Source organism: Lithobates pipiens, unplaced genomic scaffold (assembly GCF_037356315.1).
Source record: "Lithobates pipiens isolate NorthernLeopardFrog02 unplaced genomic scaffold, aLitPip1_a1.2 Scaffold_18, whole genome shotgun sequence".
NCBI classification, from domain to species: domain Eukaryota; kingdom Metazoa; phylum Chordata; class Amphibia; order Anura; family Ranidae; genus Lithobates; species Lithobates pipiens.
The window spans coordinates 179,085,390-179,104,293 of NW_027507758.1; the positions used below are offsets into that span (position 1 = coordinate 179,085,390).

General features: G+C 44.1%; 1 protein-coding gene across 1 annotated transcript in view; it reads right to left on the reverse strand.

The window, feature by feature from the left end:
- The window catches only part of FAM98A (family with sequence similarity 98 member A), a 95,109-nt gene that overhangs the window by 32,467 nt on the left and 43,738 nt on the right, over positions 1-18,904 (reverse strand). Inside the window, exons 4-5 of the mRNA XM_077486438.1 lie at positions 13,799-13,983; positions 12,610-12,690 (exon numbers count right to left, since the gene is read on the reverse strand). Coding sequence (XP_077342564.1) covers positions 12,610-12,690; positions 13,799-13,983 — 266 coding nt within the window. The remainder of the gene's footprint in view (positions 1-12,609; positions 12,691-13,798; positions 13,984-18,904) is intronic.

Below are 18,904 nucleotides of genomic sequence, written 5' to 3' on the forward strand. Positions count from 1 at the left end.
TCTGAACTAAATCCTTGCTGAACTGAGAAAACTGGCCCCTGCTGAACTGGCCTAAATTTGTTCCATCTGTAGCTAATGTAAGAATTGAAACATCCCCTTTAACTTGGGAGTAATAGCAGTAGGCTGTGACCCCTCAGAGGTAGGTTCTTATTTCTAGAATTTAGGTGCCTCAGAAACAAGATCTCCATGTCTGATGGAGACGGTACTAGAGCATGCTTTGGCCTTTACATTCAGAGTCAGTAAACAACTGGGTAATTTGGGTCAAAGTCCTGAGTGACCTTGGTAAATATGTCAGCTAAAAAAAAGCAGAAAACCTAGCCACAACCAAGAAAGTCAAGGATTCAGAGATCGCAAATGACATCAGAAGACAGCAGTATCCCAGGCTGCAGATGCTTGCATGATCAGTAAGCGTGCTGCATGCAGCCCCCCAAACCAAAATTGAACCCCCAAAGAAATTGAACTGGAGGCACCTGGTACAGCTGGACAGTACCTTCCCATTGGAACAGAGCAGACATACAAATGTACAAGCTTAGAGTAAGAGGCATGGCCATATGTATGTATGAACCCAGCCAGATAGCAGACGAGGGTCAGTGACTAAAGCGTTGGATAGCCAAAAGGTGACCAAAGTCTCTCGAGGCAGCAACAGAGATCAAACTTCAAGGTGTTTTTTCAACAGATGCAGCAGCAGGGAGATGTTACCTCAACTAAATACAGAAGGAAAGAGCATGAAAGCATGTGTAACGACACTACACCTAGCAGGTGACACAGCGCTCTGCCCCACACATTTAACCCCCTCTACAGCAAAGCCTGCAACAAAATGGAATGGTGCCCAGCAAAAAAAAATAAAAATACTCAGCGCTCTACCATATCGGCCTATTTCCCAAGTAGGTTTGCAGAGGCAGAACAATTGCAGATGCAATGTTGCTGGCTGCGGACATGAAAAGTACAGCTAATTTAACAAGGCCGGAGTCTGGAAAGTGCCCCATGTGGAAAACAGTGCCTATGGGTTAGTTATAGACTAGCCTGGCAATTCCCAGTCCAGCAGGGTCCAGTTCCAGTAGAGTTCAAAAGCCAGACTAAGATTGGATAACTGCAAATAAGAGGGAAGATATCCAGCTGCAGTGTAGAGAAGAGCCTTGATTGGAAAAAAAAAAAAAAAAAAAGTGAAAAAAAAAAAAAAGAATGGCTTGAAAATCACGGGTCAGCCTTTAAAAATGGCAGAGCTTAAAAGGTGATTGTAAAGTCAGACTTTTTTTTATCTTAATGCATTAAGATAAAAAGCCTTCTGCGTGCAGCAGCCCCCCTAATACTTTCCTGAGACCCCTCTCTATCCAGCAATGTTGTAGGATTGTCTCAGCTGCCCGGGACTCCCCTCCTCATTGGCTGAAACAGCAGTGCGGCGCCATTGGCTCCCGCTGCTGTAAATCAAAGTCAGCCAATGAAGAGAGAAAGGATCGGGACCAGGCCGCAGCTCCATGTCTGAATGGATACTCAGAGCTGCAGCTCTGCTCAGGGTGCTCCCATAGCAAGTTACTTGCTGTAGGGGCACTCGTCAGGAGAGGAGGCCAGACAAGCCAAAGAGGGACCCGAGAAGAGGAGAATCTAGATCGCCCTATGCCAATCCACAGCACAGGGCAGGCAAGTATAACATGTCTATTATAGAAGAAAAATTTATATAAAAAAAAGACTTAAAATCACTAAAACGATCATCCTCTTAGGGTACTACAAAAAAATTAAATCAAATAAAATACTGGTCTGGCCTACAGCTTGATAGTGTCCAATCCACCTGAAAAACTTTGTGAGGGAGAGGGGGAGGGAGGTCCTCTGGTGACCAAAACGTAGTTATCAATTCAGGATTAGGAAAGACAAAGCTTAACTTGGTGGCGGTACTAATCTCAGTTGAACAATCCATTAAAATTTAGCATCTTCAGAAGAACCTGAATGAGCATTTCAAGTATATGCTGAACTTGTCCTTGAGCTCCAGGTAGTTGCTGCTCTACAAGCAATGATGGACAAATGTTCTCAAACATGACACCAGTGCCGACTAACCCACAAGAGATTAAACAACGAGGCTAAAACAGGAAAAACCCTACAACCTGCTCTAAAAGAAAAATGGGTCCGCTGTATTGGAGGACTGATTTTTTTGCCTTATATTATAATTAAGTCAAATGGGAAAACATACAGATAGCAGTTATGGACCCCAAGACCCCTACCATAATAAGGGTTAATGTGGAGAGACACCTCTGTTTTATCCTAATAAAAAATCCTATTTAGCATCCTAAAAAAAACAAAATAAAAAACGTGGAAATGAAAAAAAGCGTGGAAATGAATGCAGGATGCGCTGCCATATCCCTACCAGAAAATGGTAGTGCTGGTGTCTAAAAATCCATCTCTGAGAGAAAGAGAAAGGTGTGGAAAAAGTCCAGCTTGCCCACTTTCAGCTGTAGTGATCCTGATAGTTTCAGTTGGAGGACAAGGCATTGATAGAAGGGTTCCCTCTCCTTTAGCTTCTCTAAAAATGGCAATGGGAAGTGGCCAGAGAAACCACATCTAAGCACCTAACCGCAAAAGCTTGCTATCAGAAGGAATATTTTCAACACAAGCTTCACCTCTGTAGCTAGTCAAATGGATTAAACCCAAATACCTACCATCAGAATTGATCCAAGGCAGGAGGAACAAAATTAAAAAGTTCAAGCGAAAACTGAGCCCCTACTTCTGGTCTAGAGGGGTACAACTCATAGGAGAGGAGCAAACACTTTTGTTTTTACTTTCACCCAAAGGTCCACAATGACCACCAATGAGCATTCTAAAGCCTCACACACGATCAGACTTTGTACAAACTTTCCCGTCGACTTTTGTACAAACTTTCCCGTCGACTGTTGTACAAAGGGCGTTGGCCATAAATTTGTATTGCATACACACGATCAGACTTTTTAGACAACAAACACGAGTGTAGTGACGTTTCAACATAGTGAGGACACTTCAAAAGAGGACGTTCAATTACTCCGACGCCACCCTTTGGTCAACTTCTGTATTGTTTGATTTTTTGCAAAAAAGTCCAATGGTTTTGTGTACACACAATTGGACTTTGCTCCTACGGACTTACGTTGTCAAAAAGTTTGCCCATTCACACAGCCAACAAAAGTTTGTCTGATGGAGCATAAAAACACGGTCGGATGTTGCCTTAAAACAGCTAATTTGCATGTTTGTTGTCAAAAAGTCTGATCTTGTGTATGACCCTTAACCACTTACGATATACGTCGGCAGAATGGCACGGCTGGGCACAATCACGTACCGGTACGCGATTCTCTAAGTGCCCAGCCGTGGGTCGGGAGCGCACCGGCGCACTCCCGACGTGGTCCTGTGCTCCGTGACTGTGGGACCAGCGGATCCGATCGCCGCTGGTGTCCCGCGATCGGGCCACAGAGCTAAAGAACGAGGAGAGGTCTGTGTAAACAAACCTCCCCCATGCTTCCCTGTGTGGCTGTCACCGATCGTCTATTCCCTTTTATAGGGAAAGACGATTAGGGACGTCAGAAGCCAGGCCACACCCCCTACAATAAAAAAAGAAACATCACGTGATACATAACCCCAACACTGCCCCCTAGTGGTTAACTCCTTCACTGCCAGTGTCATTTACACAGGAATCAGTGCATTTAAATAGCACTGATTGCTGTATAAATGACAATGGTCACAAAAATGCGTCAAAAATGTCCGACGTGTCCGCCATAATGTCGCAGTCACAAGAAAAAAAGAAAAAAGAAAAAAAAAAGTGCTATAAAACTATCCCCTATTTTGTAAACGCTATAACTTTTGCGCAAACCAAACAATCGCCAATTGCGTTTTTTTTTTACCAAAAATATGTAGAAGAATATGTATCGGCATAAACGAGGAAAAAAAAAAAAGTTTTTTTATATATTTTTGGGGGATATTATAGCAAAAAGTTAAAAATATTGTATTTTTTTTTCAAAATTGTCGCTCTATTTTTGTTTATAGCGCAAAACATAAAAACCGCAGTAGATCAAATACCACCAAAAGAAATCTATTTGTGGGGAAAGGACGGCAATTTTGTTTGGGAGCCATGTTGCACGACCGTGCAATTGTCAGTTAAAGCGACACAGTGTCGAATTGCAAAAAGGGCCTGGTCCTTTGGCTGAAAATTGGTCCGGGGCTTAAGTGGTTAAGAAATCCCATCTTAAAATAAACCTGTGGTTTATTAATGTAGAAAGCGTCACAAACAACTTCTACAAAAAAAAAAAATACGATTTTATTGCCTAAAATTAAAAGGCCAACATCAAAGACTTTGCTAATATAGCAAGCAGGAAAAAAAAAAAAAAAAAAAAAAAGACCTAATGTACAAATGAAAATTGATCATTTAAAAAAAGGTCATGAAAAGTAACTGGAGGCTGAAGAAAAATGAAGAAAATAGAATTTCTGCTCTATATTCAGATGCTAACTACAGGTACTAGTAAAGACTAAAATGGGCCAATCATTGGAAATTTGAACAGATGTACAAATATTTTTGGCGATTTCTAAAGTACACATATACTTTTTAGGTTATGAAAAACTAGTTTAAGAAACCCAAGGCTAGAATTGTGCAAAACAAATTCACCTTGACAATCTGCTTGTGGGTAAGAACAGACATCTCGTATATAATTTAAATCTCAACTCCCAGACATTACTGTTTATGCTTCAGATGAAGCATGAAAATATAACTGGAAAAGCACGCTTAGAGGCATTGACTTTTGAGCGGGGAATAAAAGAAATGAAAAATCTATGCAGTAAAACATTGTTTGTTTTAGGAGTCCAACAGCCTGCATAAACTTTCCCAACCAATATTACTAAAAAAAAAAAAAAAAAAAAAAAAATACAAAATTAAGATCTTGGATTGAGAGAAGCTGTGTGCAATTCTGGGCATATACTTATGATAGTTGCAAAGTAAGGATCACGCAAAGGGATAATTAGCAATTAGATGCTGGGAAAGACTATAGTGTCTACTAAAAGTTTTTGTTTTAGGTATTCCACAAAATCTGTCAGATTAGGTTTTTGATTTCCTAAAGAAGGGTACTTGTTCTTTCAGCAATAATGCAGGTAAAATTGCATCAAGTGTTCTACAACATCTCTGGTGACTGGATGATCTGGTAAATGTAATATGTTTAGGGCCAGTTTTCTTTTTAACCACTTCAATATATGGCACTTTTACCCCATTCCTGCCCAGGCCAATTTTCAGCTTTCAGCACTGTCACACTTTAAATGACAATTGAGGGATTATGCAACACTGTATCCAAATTACATTTTTATCATTTTTTTTTTTTTTTAGACAAATAGAGCTCTCTTGTGATGGCATTTAATCACCACTGGGTTTTTCATTTTCTGCTACAGAAAAAAGATAGTATATTTTGAAAAAGATTTTGCTTGGGTTATAAAATTTTGCAAATAAGTAATTTTTCATCTTCACTGATGGGCACTGATATGTTGCACTGATTACCAGTGAAAATGTCCCATACAGTGCTGAGGAAAGGCATTGCCGATGACCAGCATTTGTTTACAAGTGATCAGCTGTGATTGGACAAAGCTGATCACATGGTAAAGAGTCTACATAATTGGCTCATTACCCTAACAGGTGTTCATCACTGATCAGTGCTAGCACACGATGTGATGTGAAGGAAGCCATAGGATGTTCAGTCAGGATGGCATAACAGATTGATGGCCAGGCAAGGGCTTTGCCATTCTGACTGGACGTGAAGGTGTTCATTTGCAAGAGCTACAGTATATTTAAAAAAAAAAAAAAAAATGTAAAAAAACGTAAGTATAGTTAATTTTTTTTTATCAATCAATCAACACCAGGGACAGTACTTACAATGAATAAAAAGAGTCCCCTGTGCTGTTACCCCCGCAGCTGTAGCTGTGATCCTCTATTGCAGCCGTCATTAAATGGCGGCCCGCGGTCCGAGTCCGGACCGAGCAGCGCTTCTGCCCGGATCGCCATGCCGCCAGTGTAGTAAATGACAGCAGCAATCACTGGTTTGCTGGGACCGCGGGTTTCCCCAGCAACCAGTGACGCTGCGCGCATGCGCCCGCCCCCTGCTCCTGGCCGCGTCTCTCGGAGCTGAAGAGACACTCAGGGGCAGTAGGGGTGTGACGTCACGTGCGTGCCCCGCCCCCCTGCTGCCCGCGGTTTCCGATTCCCGGGTCCTGGATCTCATTGCGAAGCAGCTTCAGTTGTGCCCACCCTCCTGCAGTTAAGGTATGTGGGCACATTAGTCATCTATAAATAAGAATGTTTTTACTGTGCACACTGTTGGGCATATTTTAAGGGGCACACTAGTATACTGTTGGGCATATTTTAAGGGGCACACTGGTATATTTTTAATATGCACAATGCTGGGCTTTTTTTTTTGTAAGGGGCACGCTGATGGGTATATTTTTTATGTGCACACTGATGGACATGTTTTGTTAAGGTGCCTCTTAACAAAATATGCCCATCGGTGTGCACATTAAAAATATACCCATCAGCGTGCCCCTTAAAATAAAATGTGCCCATCAGAGTGCCCTTTAACATAAAATTTTCCCATCAGCGTGCCCCTTAACATAAAATAAGGGTCACGCTGATGGGCACCTTTTATGTTAAGAGGTAATCCGATGGACACATTTTATTTTACGGGGCACGCTGATGGGTATATTTTTAATGTGCACATCGATGGGCATATTTTGTTAAGGGGCACGCAGATGGGTACAGCAAAATGTGCCCTACAAAATATGCCCATCAATGTGCACATTAAAAATATACCCATCTGCATGCCCCTTAAAATAAAATTTGTCCATCAGAATGCCTCCTAACATAATAGGTGCCCATCAGTGTGACCCTTATTTTATGTTAAGGGGCACGCTGATGGGCAGATTTTATTTTAAGAGCAACACTGATGGGTACATTTTATATCAAAAGGGGCACTTTGATGGGCAAATTTTAAGTTAAGGGGCACGTTTTGTTGTGTCCATCAGAGTGCCCCTTAAGCATGACACTTATTTTATGTTAAGGGAAATCCTGATGTGCACATTTTATGTTAAGGGGCACTGTGGTGGGGGCCCCTGATGTAAAGGGGCACTGTGGTGGGGGCCCCTGATGTAAAGGGGCACTGTGGTGGGGGCCCCTGATGTAAAGGGGCACTGTGGTGGGGGCCCCTGATGTAAAGGGGCACTGTGGTGGGGGCCCCTGATGTAAAGGGGCACTGTGGTGGGGGCCCCTGATGTAAAGGGGCACTGTGGTGGGGGCCCCTGATGTAAAGGGGCACTGTGGTGGGGGCCCCTGATGTAAAGGGGCACTGTGGTGGGGGCCCCTGATGTAAAGGGGCACTGTGGTGGGGGCCCCTGATGTAAAGGGGCACTGTGGTGGGGGCCCCTGATGTAAAGGGGCACTGTGGTGGGGGCCCCTGATGTAAAGGGGCACTGTGGTGGGGGCCCCTGATGTAAAGGGGCACTGTGGTGGGGGCCCCTGATGTAAAGGGGCACTGTGGTGGGGGCCCCTGATGTAAAGGGGCACTGTGGTGGGGGCCCCTGATGTAAAGGGGCACTGTGGTGGGGGCCCCTGATGTAAAGGGGCACTGTGGTGGGGGCCCCTGATGTAAAGGGGCACTGTGGTGGGGGCCCCTGATGTAAAGGGGCACTGTGGTGGGGGCCCCTGATGTAAAGGGGCACTGTGGTGGGGGCACCTGATGTAAAGGGGCACTGTGGTGGGGGCACCTGATGTAAAGGGGCACTGTGGGGGGGGGCACCTGATGTAAAGGGGCACTGTGGGGGGGGGCACCTGATGTAAAGGGGCACTGTGGGGGGGGGCACCTGATGTAAAGGGGCACTGTGGGGGGGGGGGCACCTGATGTAAAGGGGCACTGTGGGGGGGGGGGGCACCTGATGTAAGGGGCACTGTGGGGGGGGGGCACCTGATGTAAGGGGCACTGTGGGGGGGGGGGGCACCTGATGTAAAGGGGCACTGTGGGGGGGGCACCTGATGTAAAGGGGCACTGTGGGGGGGGCACCTGATGTAAAGGGGCACTGTGGGGGGGGCACCTGATGTAAAGGGGCACTGTGGTGGGGGCACCTGATGTAAAGGGGCACTGTGGTGGGGGCACCTGATGTAAAGGGGCACTGTGATGGAGGCACCTGATGTAAAGGGGCACTGTGATGGAGGCACCTGATGTAAAGGGGCACTGTGATGGAGGCACCTGATGTAAAGGGGCACTGTGATGGAGGCACCTGATGTAAAGGGGCACTGTGATGGAGGCACCTGATGTAAAGGGGCACTGTGATGGAGGCACCTGATGTAAAGGGGCACTGTGATGGAGGCACCTGATGTAAAGGGGCACTGTGATGGAGGCACCTGATGTAAAGGGGCACTGTGATGGAGGCACCTGATGTAAAGGGGCACTGTGATGGAGGCACCTGATGTAAAGGGGCACTGTGATGGAGGCACCTGATGTAAAGGGGCACTGTGATGGAGGCACCTGATGTAAAGGGGCACTGTGATGGAGGCACCTGATGTAAAGGGGCACTGTGATGGAGGCACCTGATGTAAAGGGGCACTGTGATGGAGGCACCTGATGTAAAGGGGCACTGTGATGGAGGCACCTGATGTAAAGGGGCACTGTGATGGAGGCACCTGATGTAAAGGGGCACTGTGATGGGGACACCCGATTTAAAGGTGCGCTGTGATGGGGGTACGCTGATGGGCATATTTTATTTTAAAAGCAACACTGATGGGCAAATTTTAAGTTAAGAGGCACGTTTGGTCGTGTCCATCAGAGTGCCCTTAATATAAAATGTGCCCATCAGCGTGACCCTGATTTTATGTTAAGGTACACCCTGATGTGCACATTTTATGTTAAGGGGCACTGTGATGGGGACACCCGATGTAAAGGGGCACTGTGATGGGGACACCCGATGTAAAGGGGCACTGTGATGAGGACACCCGATGTAAAGGGGCACTGTGATGGGGACACCCGATGTAAAGGGGCACTGTGATGGGGACACCCGATGTAAAGGGGCACTGTGATGGGGACACCCGATGTAAAGGGGCACTGTGATGGGGACACCCGATGTAAAGGGGCACTGTGATGGGGACACCCGATGTAAAGGGGCACTGTGATGGGGACACCCGATGTAAAGGGGCACTGTGATGGGGACACCCGATGTAAAGGGGCACTGTGATGGGGACACCTGATTTAAAGAAGCACTGTGATGGGGACACCTGATTTAAAGCACTGTGATGGGGACACCTGATGTAAAGGGGCACTGTAATGGGGACACCTGATGTAAAGGGGCACTTTGATGGGGACACCTGATTTAAAGAAGCACTGTAATGGGGACACCTGATGTAAAGGGGCACTGTAATGGGGACACCTGATGTAAAGGGGCACTGTAATGGGGACACCTGATGTAAAGGGGCACTGTAATGGGGACACCTGATGTAAAGGGGCACTGTAATGGGGACACCTGATGTAAAGGGGCACTGTGATGGGGACACCAGATTTAACTTTATCTGGGGACACTAGATGTAACTTGACAATAAATATTGTTGAAATGCTAAGGAAATTGTACATTTCTCATGTTTTTGATAGATATACAGTTACTACAATATTTCTGAGTCGTAGCACAGACTTGAGATTCGGACCTCGGCCCAAAGAAAATTTTGGCGATCGGACCTCCTTGAATTTTAATTCATTACCCCTGCTCTAGTGCTTGGGGGGGGGGGGGGGGGGGTTAATAGAAGTTTCTGGACAGTCACAGGCACTTGTCAAATGTACTGACTATGCCCATTCTTTTTGCCCCCTTGCGTCAGTCATGGAAGCCATACCATCACTTCCCGCAAAGAAAACGTTCCATTAATGGCAGATAGTTTAAATTAAAGATTGCCATTACCAAGAGGTATCATGTTACTTGTGGCATTTATTATATAACTTCCATGCAGACACAAAGTGTTAAGAACTATGGTGGGAGAATCTTGCGACTGAAAGAATCAAAGGCATTAGAAACCAGAAGCTAATTTAGCTCACCATGACCCACCTATAATCAACAGCGACAGCATCCAATCAGTCGCAGTCAGTGTTCAACAGTGCCGCAGAACTCAGGCAGCTGCCACACTTGCAAAACTCACCACTGTGTTGATGGTTGTGTGCGGAGACCAGATTTGCTCTTACAGCCTTATACATTTTTTCTGAGCTAATGTCCACAATAAGGCTCCCTTTCTAGTGCTCAATTAAATATCTTACGCCAGGAGTTCACTTAAAGTGGAAACATGGAATAGTGCAGACCCAGGAGTACCACCTGATACCACATCATAAATCCCTACATTTTTTTTTGCTGGGCTACCTCCTTTTCCAAGCACAATTGTCTTTTCCAGTGAGCTCGTTTTCCTCCTTACAAGAAGAATCCCTTTTGTTTGTTTCCCTTGTACCCATGAAGTTACCAAAAAAAAAAAAAAACTGGATGGAGAAAGCTGCAACTATTCTCCACTAATAATCCAGAGAAGTTAAGAGGTCACATACACGAGTTACCTTTGCTTCCAGAAATGTCTTATGACATTACAGCTAGGGTTGCACCGATACGAACATCGGTGCCAATAGCTAGTATTTGTGTACTTGTGTAAATGCTCCGAAGCTTAATCCGATACCACGGAATGAAGAGGCGTCACTCCTGGAAGTCAGTAGGCAGAGAGGGAGTCAACTCACTGCTTGCAGATAAGCTGGCCCGGGCAGGTGCGTGGGGCGCAGCCTCTATGTTCCCAATGCCAGGTGTTTAGCTCAGCACAGCTCAGTGTACAGCAGTAGACAGGTAGGTAAGAAACTAATACAATTTTGAAAAAACTACCGTGCTGATGTTTGAACAAAGCAGCAACCACCACAAATGACAATTGTGTAAAATCAGAAATATAAAAGGTGCTGCACTAAATAAGTGCAATATGGTTATCACAATTTGCAAAGTGAACCTAAAATAAATCCATATATATATAAAATGCAAAAGATAGACTCGGGTGATGACACTTTACATGTGTAAATAAAACAAACAAAAAAGTTAATCTATAAAATAGGTAAAAAAGGGACACCTAGTGTGTAACCGTGCAATAACGCAGCGCAAAAAGTGCATATAATTGCTTAGGATGGTGATCTTTGAATATGGATGGCCACCAATGTGAGAATCATGCCACCTTGGGTGATGAGGGTATGCTTACTAGAAAATGTGGACCCAAATACACTACGGTAATGAGTCACACCGGCAGAGGTAAGTAGACATTCAACAGGCAAGATGGATCTCTCAGTTGTTTCTGCAGAATAGACCACTTAAATCCCCACAGATCTGGTGCAAAAAGACTAGACCATGGACCTGCTGTTTCTCTCAGAACTGATGTACATGTGGAAATACACCAAGCATCATGAAAAACCATCTTCAATTAATTTATTTAAAAGTGCAAAAAACGTACATGGATAAAAAGGTATACAGCACTCATGACAATAGTGCGGCAGATAGCTGGATCCTGCCACGTTTCGTCAAATATGATGACATCCTCATAGGGCTGAAAGCCCCCCGATCATTGCATTTATAGATCAGTACTAATAAAACATAAAACATTCAGCAGTGCACAGCGGTGTCTTAAGTTGTAATGGCAGCCGGAACTAGAGCAAGATGGCGACTAACGTGCGCTCCAAGCCTTGCTCCGGCCGCCACTAAGCAAAAGTACGGACATGAAGCCAAACACAACAATAGTACTGCGTGCGTTTCAGGCCTCGTTTCCGGGGTGAACCACCAACAAACAGATGTGTGCTGCCATAATTTACAATTTCCTGGCAGTGCATATACGATCTGCAGGTAAAAAACTGCCTGCCTTGATGGCCACCCCCAGAAAGGGAATCGAACACAAAAAACAACCAGGCCTCCCTCTAAAAATACCCCAGTGTGTGCATGAGAAGAATAGATCGCCAATGAAAAATGGAGAACAAAATAAATCAGAAAAAAAAGATTATGCATTAAAAAAATACTCAGGACATAAATAAAATGTGGCTGGAAACTGGGCAGATGTGAGTAAAGATACCACACCTGTCATCTATGACAAGGCAAGACAAGGACGTTGCCTGCACAGACATGCACTGGCAGCCCAAGAGGACAGCATACAGAAGATCTACCTCTGCGTCTCTACCATGAAAAGCGATCGATGCTTTGAAGGAGAGGCAGAGTGGTGCTTACTGTGTTTTCTCCTTTGGGCTGCCTGTTCATTGTGGTACAGTTAGCATCTTCAGTCTAAATTTTCTCAATAAAGGAGAATGCATGTGCACAGGCTCTATACATGACAGCATATGTAGCCTCAATAAATGTGATCTGGTGAATGGTAACTAAGTTATGTGTGTGCACGCTCCTCAACAGCAGTTCATGGTGGTGGCATACAAGAAACAAGAGGACACTGCTGTAAAATGAAAAAAGTGTTTATGAACTGCCAGTAAAGGAATCGTTTACTGTAATAGGCTCAATACTAAAGTGGTGTTAAAATAAGTTGAGGCTTTAGGGCTACTCTATACAATTAATCCAGAGTGGAACATATGGAAACAGTAACATGCAACAACTTACCCAATGAGTTGGCCCCAAAGTCTTGCTCAGAAGAGGCTTTCCTAAATGATTAGGTGGCACTTTTGCTAAGGTTTCTTTTAACTAAGAAAAAAGTATAAACGCACCATTAACACATAAAACTGCAAGAAGAAAGCATATACATTGAAGAACTGTAAGACCCCTTTCACACCAAGGACGTTTTGCAGGGGCTATAGCGTTAGAAATAGCGACTGCAATCCGCCCTAAAAAATCTGCACCATTGTCTGTAGTGTGAAAGCCCGAGGGCTTTCACACTACAGTGGTGCGCTGGCAGGACGTCAGGGAAAAGTCCTGCCAGCAGCTTCTTTGGAGCGGTGAAGGAGCGGTGTGTTTACCGCTCCTCCACCGCTGCTCCCCATTGAAATCAATGGGGCTGCGCTGTAATACCGCCGGCAAAACGATGCTATTACGGCATATTGCTGGCGGTTTAAACCCTTTCTCGGCTGCTAGCGGGGGTAAAAGCGCCCCAATAGCGTCCAAAATGCACTGCAATTCCGGCGGTAAAACGCCGCTAAAAATAGCACCATTTTACCGCCGCCGCTATGGGCGGTGTGGTGTGAAAGGGGTCTTAAAGAAGACTGTTGAAAGTTAAAATATGCATGAAAACCTTCAAATCAATTGTGGACTACTACCGATACCACCAGAAGCTGTGCCGGGCATGCCTAACAAGGAGGAGGCATAAGGACCATCTCAAAACACTTCGGTGGTATTGTATCTCTTATATCTGTAACACTATTAGCATTCCCCAGAAAACCTGGCGTTTGCAGCAAGACAAACATATATGAACTGATCTGTTTAAAATGGCACTAAGCTGCATCTGAGCACCACAAACTGAATTTAATTCATTTTTAACATTCAACACAAACTCCCCCATTCATGCATATCTCTGGGTTTTATTTTGTTGAATAACAATGAAAAACACCCCCTAGCATTTTTAACTGCTGCCATCTTGAATAAGGGAACAGGATTCATGTAGTATTTACACCCTGGATCCCATCTGCCCTTAGCATAGGCATGCAGGAAAGGTGTGCTTAGCTGAGAAAGCCCCTCCTTCCCCATGAAGAAAAAATGTCCATAAAGAGTCTTGGAATGCATGACAAGGCTTTACCTTTCTACAGAATAATTTGGGAGACCAACATATAAAGCGGTATATAAAAGCAGAATATCTTACTTTTTTCTCTATTCCACTAAAAAACTGGAACATGGTTATATTGGCTGGGGGTTTTGACATTCCCAGAGTCATGCATATTGTCTTCAGTTCCTTAAAGACCTCACTGCCTCCTCCATCTTGTTCCTTCTTTACAGGTATATTTATAGTCAGCATTCGTGCAGCTTCAAGTTCTGATATCAAATATGCTGTAAAAAGATTGAGATGACACTTTAGAGACAGAGCATTTCCCACAATAAAGTGTTATTTTGTTGCCTATGGTTACAGCACAATAGGATTTATACTTTCAAATGCCCTACATCTCAAAGTGTCTGTACTGCCCACAGTAACTTACCACATACTTCCTTTTCATACATTTATAATGTTCAACCACTCTAGCTAGTCTGTGTGCATTCCAACAGACTCTAGCCACGTCCCGATTCTGGAAAAGGAATTACACCATAGCGGCAAATGAGAGTGGAGGTGGCTCCTTGATCCGGTCACCTGTGTGCCCCAGAGAGGGCATTATATTTTACACACACATGCACAGTGGATTAAAAAAAAAAAAAAAGTCTACACACCTGTTTAAAAAAATGTCAGGTTTCTGTGATGGCTATGACGGCTATGACGGCTCGCGCAGACCTGCCACAGTAGAATGACGGCTGGTCGGCAAGCAGTTAAGGGTGTGCACACTTACGCAACCAAGCAACCATATTTTTATTTTTACTTTCCTCAACCACAAACATTTCAGTTTGTGGTTCAACTGAGTTGTACAGTTTATAGGTCACATTAAAAGGTGGAAAAAGTTCTGAAATTATTCATCTTTTTTTACATCACAGAAACCTATTTATAAAAGCAATATAAAGGTGTGCTGTCCCTTTACAACTCTGATCACAATAAATAAATTCATAAGATTATAAATAAAAAAAGTAACTTTATAAGTATAGTTGTAACATTGGTGGATTAAATAGGGTGGGTTCACTCGCTAACAGCCTCAAGGTGCGAGCCCGATAGAGAACAAGGAACACCCATACAGCCACCAAAAAATAATACCAACCCCAGACCCAGCAAACTCCCAAATAAGTTGTGGTGGTAAAGTGGTGCTAATCCAATCAGAGGGCATGAAGGTACAGTAAGATCCAAATTGGGCCAATAATTATAGTCCATAAAATAACACAAGAGAGACTTATCGTCACAAGATCCTATCTGTAGGTATTTGGATCTTTCTTGACATCCCATTATTGGAATAGCACCTGTCAGGAGAGTGCAACGCTCTTGTTCCTCATTCAGGACCCAGGTTTTGGCTTTGGCATTCTACTTGTTTGTCTGTCCACCTGCAAGGTGATTGATGTGGCCAGCCTCGGGGTGGGGTCAATGAATCCCCTAATTTAAGCCAGCATTCTTGTGCTTGTTACACATACTCCAAGCTCCCCGTTTGCACTACTAGATTGGATTCCCCTGTTGACAACCTCGGATCGAATATCAACCTGCCTTTTGACTACGTACGCATTTGACCCCAACTATTCAGAACCTTGCCTGTCTTGTCCCTGGACTGTCATTGAATCACTCTGCATGTCTGCCAACTGCAAGTACCCGTTTGTTGTACTCAGTTTGCACCTGCCCCAGCATGGTAGCCAGGCACTATAGCATTGTGTACAAGTCGTGGGTGCAACAGAGTACTGGTAGGCCTGCTTTCCTTATGGGAAAGAGGGCTGCTATAAGTGAAGAACACAGAAGCCAGCTATAGTATCTGACCACCTGCATAGGTGTAAGCGTGACAGCACCACTTTACCACCACAGCTCATTATTTGAGTTTGCTGGCTCTGGGGCTAGTATAATTATTTGGCGGATCTATCGTTATCCCTTATGCTGTATTAGACTCGCACCTTGTGTCATTGGAGAATGCACCCACCCCATTCTATATAGCACAACTGCTTTAATCCACTAGTGTAACAACCTTCTGAAGACGACTCACACCAATAAAAGCTTTGTAGTCTTATATTTTTCCATTATATTGTGGTGCCTTAAAAGCCTTCTCCCAGGTAAAATTGTTTTTGTAATCATTTAGTGAAAAGTGTATTATGTTTTTACACTACAGTTCCTAATGATTTAATTTTCACAGTTTAAAGCCACTCCCTATAAATGGAGAAGAGAGGGCTTTGACAGCCATTTTTTTCACCAAGAACGCTTACAGTGGGTATAGAAAAGAATCACCACCTATAAAATAAATAACATTTTGTTGCTTTGCAGTGCAACTTCTAACATTCAAGTAGGAGATATGTCAGGAAAGAAAAAACAAAAAAACCCACAGAATCACCAGAGTTGGAAAAAGGATCACCCCTTTCCTAAAAATGACTCAATCAGGTGCAGCTAATCACCTTCTCAATGGCACACAAACCCATTTGACTCAATTATGATCAGCTGTGATCATTTTGATTAGCTCATCATGAAGAGAGCTTTTCTTGAGCATTTCAATCCCTGATAGTACAACTGAAGCAATCAACTATGGGTTGAAAGGCACTGTCAAGATTTCCAGGAAAAAATTGGACAGGTACAAGTCAGGAGATGGATACAAAAAAAAAAAAAAAAATCAAAAGGCTTTAACAATGCTTAGAAGCACAGTGAAGTCTACTAAGAAGTGGAAGGTATTTGGTACAACACAGACCCTCCCTGGATCAGGACATCTCACAATGACTATTCTTCCCTATCACAAATTCTCCACAAATGTGGCTTGTATGGGAGGGCTGTAAGAAAAAAGCCACTCCTCAACATGCAGTCACGACTGAGCTTTGCCAAAATGCGCCTTGAAGATTCAAAGGCCAATATGGACAAAAGGTGTTATGGTCAGATGAGACCAAGACCCCTTTTACACTGCCAGTGTTTTTCAGGCACTACAGCGCTAAAAAGAGCGCCTGTATAGCACCTGAAAAAAGCATCTCCATTCACTCCAGTGTGACAGCCCGAGGGCTGTCACACTGGAGCGGTGCGCTGGTAGGGCGTCACAAAAAGTCCTGCCAGCAGCTTCTTTGGAGCGGTGAACTCCCCACTGCTCCCCATTGAAATCAATGGGGCAGCGCTGCGATACCGGGGGTGTTTTGCGGGTGGATTTAACCCCTTTTTGGCCACTAGCAGAGGGTTAAAATAGCCCTGCTAGTGGCCGAATAGCACCGCTAAAACTATGGTAAAGCGGCGCTAAAAATAGCGCCACATTATCACTGACGCCCTAGGCAGTGGCGCAGCAGTGTGAAAGGGCTCTTAAATGTAATTATCTGGCCTCAGCACCAAACGATACAATGCCTTGAAAAAGTATTCATACCCATTTAAATTTTCCACATTTTGTTATGTTACAATCAAAAACGTAAATGTATTATATCAGGATTTTGTGTGCTAGACCAACACAAAATGGCACATAACTGAAGTGAAAGGAACACTATGAATGGTTTTCAAATCTTTTTACAAATAAATATCTGAAAAGTAGGGATGCATCGATATTTTGATGGCCGAAAATGATAATTTCGTCATTATGTCGGAAGAAAAAGTGGCGATAATAGTGCATGCGCATTAGCCACGCCGACAGGTGTTGCGTCATCCTGGTGGCTCAAGGTCCTGTCCTCCCCTCCTTCCTACTCCCTTTGCAGAGCGGTGATCTCCGTGTCACAGCTGAATTGTCCAGGCGGCCGTAATAACAATGCTCCGCCTCCTGTGAGAGATGGCACACTGATCCAATGCCAGGACATTGAATCAGTGTGACATGATCACCATAGGTGGGACATTGTCACTGCGGCAATCCGGACAATTCAAATACAGCTTTGTGACACAGCAGATCGCCACTCTGTTCCGGGCACTGGCAAGGCTGCATCCCACAGGCACTGGCAAGGCTGCATGGATCTCTTGTTTCATGTCTGCAGTCTCTGACCATCTCCTGTATCAGGTCTGCTAGAGGTGCAGCAGATGGAAATTTTGCTAATACTATTAGTGTGTTTAAGTTTAATTAAGAGATTGAAGACATGATACAAGAGATGGTTAGAGACTGCAAACTGCATTTTTGTGAGCTTTTCCTTCACTAAAAAAGGTGCCAATAATTGTCAACAATAAATTCATATTAATATAAATTGATGGTATCAATTAAAAAGTTGAATGGAATACAATTCTATAAAAAAAATATATGTATATAAAAAAATTGACAGGTATCTGCACCCCCCTCCCCCTGAAAAGGTGCCAATTGTGACACCGGAGGGGGGGAGGGTTCCGATCAGCGGAAGTTCCACTTTAGGGTGGAATCCCGCTTTAAGTCTTGCCACAGATTCTCAATTGAATTTAAGTCTGGATATGGACTGGGCCATTTTAAACATATGAATATGCTTAGATCCATGCTTAAACTATTGCGGGTCTAGCTGTATGTTTAGGGTCGTTGTCCTACTGGAAGGTGAACCTCCGCCACAGTCTCAAGTCTTTTGCAGACTAACAGATTTTCTTCTGATTGCCCTGTATTTGGCTCCATCCATCTTCCCATCAACTCTGACCAACTTCCCTGTCCTTGCTGAAGAAAAGCATCCCCACAACATGATGCTGCCACATTTCATGGTGAGGATGATGTGCAGTGTTAGTTTTCCGCCACACATAGCATTTTGCTTTTAGGCCAAAAAGTTCAATGTTGGTCTCATCTGACCAGAGCACCTTCTTTCACGTTTGCTGTGTCCCCTACATGGCTTGTCACAAACAGGATTTCTCATGGCTTTCTTTCAACTATGGCTTTCTTCTTGCCACTCTTCCATAAAGACCAGATTTATGGAGTGCACGACTAATAGTTGTCCTGTGGACATATTCTCCCACCTGAGCTATTGATCTCTGCAGTTCCTCCAGAGTTACCACGGGTCTCTTGGCTGCTTCTCTAAATAATGCCCTCCTTGTCAGTTTAGGTGGACGGCCATGTCTTGGTAAGTTCGCAGCTGTACCATCCTTTTTCCATTTTCGGACAATGTATTGAACAGCGCTCTGTAAGATGCTCAAAGCTTGGGAATTTTTATAACCTAACCCGGCTTTAAACTTCTCCACAACTTTATCCATGACCTACCTGGTGTGTTCCTTGGCCTTCATGATGCTGTTTTTTCACTATGGTTCTCTAACAAA